The 7,881-nt window shown below is 71.2% G+C and overlaps 2 protein-coding genes across 2 annotated transcripts; one reads left to right on the top strand and one right to left on the bottom strand.

The window, feature by feature from the left end:
• The first annotated feature begins 260 nt into the window (after positions 1-260).
• On the top strand, positions 261-4,138 carry EVA1B (eva-1 homolog B). The gene is made up of 3 exons (XM_054223771.1): positions 261-622; positions 2,691-2,807; positions 2,919-4,138. The coding sequence occupies exons 1-3, from the start codon at positions 433-435 to the stop codon at positions 3,332-3,334; spliced, it is 723 nt and encodes a 240-aa protein (XP_054079746.1). The 5' UTR covers positions 261-432; the 3' UTR covers positions 3,335-4,138.
• A 779-nt stretch (positions 4,139-4,917) lies between these two features.
• Positions 4,918-7,548, bottom strand: LOC128919055 (SH3 domain-containing kinase-binding protein 1-like). Its single transcript, XM_054224015.1, has 6 exons — positions 7,384-7,548; positions 5,919-6,030; positions 5,695-5,756; positions 5,298-5,604; positions 5,142-5,205; positions 4,918-5,061 (listed from the first exon to the last, which is right to left on the bottom strand). Exons 2-6 carry the CDS (start codon positions 6,008-6,010, stop codon positions 5,023-5,025), a joined length of 564 nt encoding a protein of 187 aa, XP_054079990.1. The 5' UTR covers positions 6,011-6,030; positions 7,384-7,548; the 3' UTR covers positions 4,918-5,022.
• Positions 7,549-7,881: the final 333 nt, after the last annotated feature.

Genomic DNA, 7,881 nt, shown 5'->3' with positions numbered 1-7,881 from the left:
CAGGGCTGGCAGAGCCCCCCACCCTCGGCTCTGCCCCACACCACTGCCACTCCGGAGCAGCGCGTGCTGTGGCCGGGGGGGCGTCAGTGGGGCTGGACCCCTGCCCCATGGCCTGGGCTGCTCCAGCCCCCCTGGGGCCAACAGGGCAGCCCGGACAGGGGCAGGACCCTGCCTGTCCCCACGCTGCGGGGCTGGGGCTGTGGCAGGAGCCCCCGCGCGCCTGTCCCTGCGGGGCTGCAGTGCAACGCGTGGGGCTTCGTCCGGCCGAGGCACGGCCCCCTCAGCCCGGGGTGCTCGGCCGGGATCCGGCTCCGCCAGCCCAGCCTGGGCCCAGGGAGGGCCGGGGCTGATCCTGCTGCGGGCGTCTCCGCGGCAGGGCCGAGCGCAGGGTCCCGGGGGAGCGGGACGAGCCCCAGCCCCGCGCCCCGCTCGATGTTGGGACGGGGCTGCCATTGGCTCCGGCGGGGAGCGCTGACCGCCAGCCGCCTCCAAACTATTTCCTGTTGCTGCAGCGTTAATGCTAAACAGACCTTTCTCTCTCTTCCCTCTCTCCAGCCAAAGTACAGCGGGCTCCTGCCGCCGCTCGCCTTCCTGCCCCGCTCCGGGGCCACCCGCCACCCCGGTGAGTACCAGCCCCGCCAGCGCCCGGGCACCAGCACGGGGCTCAGGGCCACAGGGGACCATGGAGCAGACAGGGCACCCCAAGGGACCCCAACACTCCGCCTCCATCCAGCCCCGATGGCTGCGGCGGGGTGTCGCGGATCTGCCCTGTCCCCTGCTCAAGGCGCTCCGGCGTTGCACCCGAGGACGTGGGGTTGGGGATGTGGGGCTCGGTGCTTGGGGACGTGGGGTTTGAGGGCGCAGGGCTCAGTGCCTGGGGATGCAGAGCTCAGGGACGCAGCGGTTGAGGATGCAGGGCTGGGGGCTTGGGGACTCGGGGCTGGGGGCTTGGGGACACAGAGCTTGGGGTTTGGGGACGCGGATCTTAGTGCTCGGGGCCACAGGGCTCAGTGCTCAGACACGCAGGGCTGAGCGCTCCGGGGCTGTGCCCGCAGGCGCACTCGTATCCCGGGGTGATCCTGGGTGTCCCCAGGGTGCGGAGCAGCCCCGGGTCTCTTGCAGGGTAGGGCCTGGCACCCACCTGGCCCCGCTCCCGCCATCTGTGCCCCCGCGCTCACACACACCCTGTGCCTGCTGCCGCCCGGGACCCCCACCCTGCCACCACCCGTGGCCGCGGGCACCCATCTGCGGGTGCTGAGCACCCTCGTGTCCCTGGGGCCAGCCCCGGGGTGTCCTCGCCAGCAGCCCTGCCACCGACGGGGCTCCAGGGAGTCCCTGGTGCCCCATGGCGGGGCTCTGCCCACCAGCCCCACAGCGGGGCCGTGCAGCCCCCAGCTGGCCCCATTGCAGGCTGGCGGTGGGGCTGCTGCGCCGGGAGGGCACCAGGACCCTTCTGGGGACACCGCTGGCCGTGTCTCGGGGTGTCCCATGGCGAGGGGCTGCCCAGCCCGGGGATGTGCAGCGGCCCCACAGCGCTGGACTGTCCGGGGACGGTTCTGCTGATGTGTCACATTTTCTGCATTTCTTTCCTCATTCCTCCCTCCGTGGAGATGTTTCTGGGAAATGCACTCATCCCCTGCCAGGGCCGGGCGCTGCATCATCTCCTGCCCTGCCCGCTGCCCGTCCCCACGCCCAGCCCCACGCCTTGGGGGCACCCCACAGCTGAGGGGACCTGGCCCCACACCAGCGCTGTGGGGACGGGCTGCTGGGGCTGGAGCTCAGCCGCTTGGGGCCAGGCAAGTCCCTGGGTGGGGGGAGATGGGTGCTCACCCCCACACCCAGCATGGGGCTCAGGCACCCCGGCCCGCAGGGTGTCATGGTGGGGGGGGACAGCCTGGGGCACCCATGTCCCCTCTCCAGCTCCGGGACAGGTTCCATGGGATCCGTGGCTGCCTCCACTGGGAGAGCGTAGGTGGCTTCTCCTCATGCAGCCAGGGCCAGTGCCGGCCCCTCGCCCTTCCCTGCCCCGGGGTGCGCGGGGTCAGCCCCGATCCCTGCTGCTTGCCAACCCCGGTGGCCTTTGCACCGCAGGCGGTCCTTGCCCCCAGGCTGTGGGGCCCCATGGCTAACAGCCGAGCTGGGAGCAGCGCCACGAGGGGGGCACACACGCTGCCCCACCACCGGCCCCTTGCGGCCCTGGGGTGGGGAGACCCTGACCATGGTGGAGGCAGAGCATGGGGGTTACTGTCCGAGATCCTGGTGTGTGTGTGTGTGTGTGTGTGTGTGTGTGTGTACAAGCAGCGCCAGCTCCCGTGTGGCCCTGCCGGCACGCTGGGACCCCAGCTCCGCTTGGCACCAAGCTCAGCCCCACGTCCCATCGCCGTGTCCTCTGCCCATGACTCGGCCAGGGGATGGAAAGCCTGGCCGAGTGCCGCAAATCTGCTTGACGCCGTGTCCTGGAGGAGCCGTATCCGTCCTGGTCCCGCAGGAAGGACAGAGGGGCGGTGGGAGCGCGGGACGGCTTCGGTTTGGCACCTGGGGGACTCAGCTGTGGCCGGAGCAGCCCAGACCGGGCACGAGCCCCTGCGCCAGCTGGTGCTCAGCAGGGAGCCCTTGGGGCAAGGTTGCACCCAGGCATGGCTGCGGAGGGGACCCCAAGCAGCACCTCAGTCAGCCCCTGTGTCCCCCAGATGCCGAGCACGTGCCGTCCCTGGAGACACTGAGCGTGGCCGGGCACAAGATGGAGAGCCGCAAGCGGGACATGGAGCTGCTGAGCAACAGCATGGCCGCGTACGCGCACATCCGAGGTGAGCCCACCCACACCCGGCAGGGACAGGGCCCGGGGGGGGCCTCAGGGCCGCTTCGGGCCCCAGGGAGGGGTTTCGGCCGGTCCCTCAGCCCCTCTGCTCTCCCCACAGCCAACCCCGAGAGCTTCGGGCTCTACTTCGTGCTGGGTGTCTGCTTTGGGCTGGTGCTGACCCTGTGCCTCCTGGTGCTGCGCATCTCCTGCCGGCCCCCCGCGCGCCCCCCGCCCCGCCACCGGGACCTCAGCGAGGACGAGGACGAGGAGGATGAGGACGAGGATGAGGACGAGGAGGACACCGTCGACCACGCAGCGTCCGAGTCGCTGCTGCCGATGACCGAGATCCCCCTGGAGACTCACGGCCCCGGGGACGGGGCGCTGGCCGTCAACGTCTTCGCCTCGGCAGAGGAGCTGGAGCGGGCGCAGCGGCTGGAGGAGCGCGAGCGCATCATCCGCGAGATCTGGCGCAACGGGCAGCCCGACATCCTGGGCACCGGCACCGGCACCCTGGGCCGTGTCCACTACTACTGACCCCCGGCACGGGGGCAGCTGCCCCGGCACCGTGCCCAGCTCCCCCCCCGGTAGCTCAGCCGACACTGTGCCACCCCTGGGACCCGACCTGGGGCCAGGAGGTGGGAGGACAGCGGGGGCGGGGGGCTGCTCACTGCCCAGGGTTGGAGGAGCCGCCCCAGAGCACCTCTGCCCCGCTGCCAGCCGCACCCAGTGCCATGGGCACCCCCAGGGCCAGTCTCGCCCCCGCCGCTGCGGGACACAATGCACTTTGAGCCATTGGTACGACTGCTGGCACCAGCTGAGCAGCCCCAGGACCCTGTGGGGACAAGGACGAGGACAGGGCGGACCTCGCCGGGCTCGGCCGCGGGCACTGGCCCCATCGACTCGGCACCGGTGGGAGGCCCATGCGGTGGGTCGCGGCCGGGCTGTACGTCCGTGTAAGCTGTGGGGTGCTGCCCCAGAAACATGGTGCTGTCACACTCGACCGGAGCCCAGCGTGGGGGTCCCTGCGCGCCGAGGGGGGGTCCCGCGTGCTGGGGCGGCCGCGGCTGCAGCAGTCGGACAAGCTGTGCCGGGTGGGTGGGGGGGACCCAGGCCAATTCCACCCCCCCCCCGCCCCGTCCCCACTAAAATTAGCCGGGTCCTTTCCGGCACCGCCCGGCCCTGACCCGCGGCCATCCCGGGCGGATGTCTCCCTGCTGGGCTGTGGGGCGGCCGGCGCTCCCCGGGGACACAGGCTGCTCCCCACAGGGCTGGGCCACCTCCTGCCCACGCACCCGGCCCCGTGGGGCGCGGGGGGCCCTGCTGCCCCCTCCCCAGCAGCTTTATAAAAATAGCTCCTTCCCAGGCCTGGCCGACAGCACCAGCAGCATCCAGATGTTTTCCAGATGTTTGCCGGTGGCTGCAGGCCAGGATGTTCCGGGCCTGGGCTGGGAAACTGTGCGGGGGCTGAAGGAAGAGGAGGAGGATGAGGAGGAGGCGCTGACCCTGCCCAGCTGCAGGCCCTGGCTCTGCATCCCAGCCCGGGGCAAGGCGCAGGGGGTGGCGGGGGGCACTCGGACACCCCCGGGACCGGCTGGCAGTGTCTGCCCGTGGCTGCTGGCTCGTCCGCTCCCGGCAACGGGGGCTGAGCCCTGCAGGCTCCTGCCCTGGGCTCTCCACTGAGCCAGCACTGGTGGGACCCCCTGTGCCAGGGAGGGACCCCCCCACACCTTGCTATAGCGCAACACCCTGTGCCAGGGAGGGACACCCCCCCCGTGCTGGGACAGGACCCCCAGTGCCATGGAGGGACCCCCCCTGTGCCAGGCAGGGACCCCCTGTGCCATGGTAGGACCTCCTGGGTCAGGGCAGGACCCCTTGTACCAGGGAGGGGCCCCCAGTGCCACGGTGGGACCCCCTGTGCCCGCCAGGACCAGCCCAACCCTCAGGGCTATGGCAGCCCCCCTGCAGCGCCCACGCAGCCCAGCAGCTCTCCATACCCAAAATACTTTATTTTGGTCAATATCTATAGGCCCAGGGGCTGGTGCGGGGTCTCGGGGCCGCAGTGCGCGCGGGGAGCAGTGCCCGTGGAGGGGGGGGGGGGGGGGGGGGGGGGTGTTTAGACGCCTGGTGGGTGCAGAACTCGCTGGGGGCAGCGGGGCCGGGGTGGGGGGCACATGGCACAGCCCAGCGGCACCGCGTGGGTGCACCGCAGCCCCCCGCCCGCGCTAACAGGGCAGCGCCTTCCGCACCCGCTCGATCTCCGCCTGCGGGGAGAGGTTGTGAGCACTGGGGGGGGATGCAGCCGGGACCCCAGCAGCGGGGCAGCCCCTCGCCAGGGACTCACCTGCAGCGCCTGGCGCTTGGCCCGCTCCTGGCACATCTCCAGCCGCATGTCCTCCAGGTCCCGCCTGCAACGCAACGGCTCAGCCGGGGGCCAGACCCGACGGGGAGCAGCCAGAAGCTGCTGGGGACCCCCCCACACGCCCCCAACCCCACTCACAGGTGCTGGACTCGCATCAGGTCCACGAGGATGTGCAGGGACCGGACCTCAGCCTTCAGGTCCTCCAGGGCCAGCGTCTCTCCCGCCCGCGGTGCCGCCAGCACCTCCACGCTCCACGGCGGGCCGGGCGCCTGCCCCGCGCTGGGGAGAGGGGCACAGAGCCCCCAGGGCTGCTCCCCCCCGCAGGGACCCCCAGCGCTCCCCAGGGCCAGGCTGGGCGGCCGCTGGCCCGGCACGCGGGGGCGCGTGGCGGTGGGGTGGCTCAGCTTGGCTGTGGTGACCGGCACCACGCTGAAGCCGTCAGCATCTGCCAAAGGAAGAGCATCAGCGCCCGGTGCCGGCACAGGGCACGGCCCCGCCATGGCTGCAGCGCCCAGTGCTGGCACCCAACACCTACCTGTGTCTCCGGCTCTGCCCAGCTCCACGTCGGCCGAGGCACAGGGCTGGGGGCCACCGAGCCTGGGGGGGGGTGGCAGAGGTGGTCAAGCCGGGCCATGCTCAGCCCTCCCGTGGGGGAGACGCCAGCCCCACTCTGGAGACCAGGCATGGGCATCGGGCAAGGCCGCGGTGCTGGGGACATCGCCGTGGCCCCAGACACCCCCACACGGCCATGTGTCTTACTTGCTGGGCAGCATGGGGGCTGGTTTGGCCTTGGCAGGGACGGGGGGAGCAGGAGCCATCCTCTTGCTGGGGGGGACCTTGGCCGCCTCCATCCTCACCGGTGCCGGCAGCTCTGGGAGCAGAGGCAGGAGCGGGGCTGGGGTGGCGCAGGCGGCACAGCCGGGCGAGAGCGGGGCAGGAAGCGCTTCCCGACGGGAGCTACGGCTGCAGCACCGGGAACTTGCCCCGGGCTCAGGGGTCCTGTCCCATCCCCATCCCTCCCTCCTGCCCCAGCCCAGGACTCACCTGGGCGCTCCCCTCCTTGTCCTTCGCTGTGTCACAGGCTGCCTGGGGGGGCAAAGGGGCTCATCAGGTGCTAGGGGAAGGACCACCATCACGGCCCCTCTCCCAGGGACCCTTCAACTGGGTGGGATGGCTGACACCCCCCCCCGCCCTGCTCGGACATGGTCTCTAGGGGCCGTCCCTGGCTCCACACGTCCCTGCACCCAGCTCCTGCCTGGGACCCCGGGCTCAGGGTCGTGGGGGGGGGGACAGGGGGTGCACAGGACTGGTAGGAGACGAGGTCCCACGGTGCTCCTGGGCCAAAATTCCCGCCAGCACCATCTCCAACAGCTGCCGGGGCCAGCAGTGATGCTTGGTGGCACCCAACCAGCCCCATGGCGGCTCTGCCCCACCGCCCCCAGCACCCTGTGCTCAGGGCCCTCTTGGTTGCTTTGGGGGCAGCTGCCCCCCCTGCCATCCCCGCACCCAGCCCTGCACCCAGCCCCGCTGCGGTCGGCGCTTCCTCTGCGTGTGGCAGAGCAGGCGCCTGCAAACCTCCCCCAGAGCACCGGTACCGCGGCACGGGCAGGATGCCGTCCCGCCACCGCCTACGGCACAGCAGCATCCCTCTGCCAGCGAGGCCCGGGGTCCCACCGAGATGAGGCCCCCGGCAGAGCAGGATATGAAACATCAGGCCACAGGCATGTGCCTACGGACCACCCTGTCCTTATGGTGGGCAACCTTGTCCCTGTGGTGGGCCACGCAGGCCCTGTGGCAGACCACCCTCCCCGTCCCCATGGCGGGCCAGCATCCCTGATGCCACCTGGTCCCTGCCGCCATCAGCTCAGCCCTCACCATGGCGACCTCACAGGCACCAAAAATGCCTGTGGGTTTCATCCACCCAAAGAGACGGCCACAGCCACGAGGGCCGCAAGGACGAGGACAGAGACAAGGGCACCCAGCGCCAGGGGCACGGGGAGCTGCTCTGCGTCCCTGGGGCTCCATCGCTCCCAGCAGTGTGGGGTTGGTGGTGCCCGGCGCTGCCCCGTGTCCCCCCAGCCCCTGCACCTGCTCCTCCCCAGCAGCTCCCCCTGCTCCCGGGGCACCGGCACAGCCCGGGAGCAGCGTGTCCCAGCGCAGGTGCTGCCATAGGGATGGCCCCGGGTGCGGGACCCCCCCCCAAGCCGCAGCCGCTCCATCCTACCTGCCGGCGTGGGGCTGCCCACGAGGCCGCGGGGCGCGATGCCGTGCCAGGCTCCCACGGTCCCACACCGCGCACGTGACGCCGGAGGAAATCGGCTCGGCGCTGGGAAGGAAGTCGAAGCAGAGAGCAGCTCGGTGCCGGTCCACGCCGCATCCCCGCGCCCCACGGGGCTCCTCCAGCCCCCCCGGCCCGGACGGGCCCCTGGCTGCCCCAACCCACCTCCTTGTCCTTCCCTGCACCCTGATGAGGACCCGCGACACCTCCCCACCGCCGCGTGTGACAGTGTGCCACCCCCCAAGCCATCCCCACCAGTGGGGTCGTGATGGCTGCATCTGGCTTACGCTGGGCTTTGGGGGACGGATATCAATAAAATATATCGTTCTTCTCTCTCACGAGTGAAGTGCGTCACTCCACGTGCGACACATTGGCGTAGTTGGGAGGCCGGTGAGCGGCATCACCGGTTATTTGCGGAGCTATGGAGTGAATCCAAGCCCCAAA

The sequence above is a fragment of the Rissa tridactyla genome, chromosome 18 (assembly GCF_028500815.1).
Source record: "Rissa tridactyla isolate bRisTri1 chromosome 18, bRisTri1.patW.cur.20221130, whole genome shotgun sequence".
NCBI lineage: Eukaryota > Metazoa > Chordata > Aves > Charadriiformes > Laridae > Rissa > Rissa tridactyla.
The sequence above is the reverse complement of the archived record's forward strand: the minus strand, read 5'-3'. Positions and strand labels throughout refer to the sequence as shown.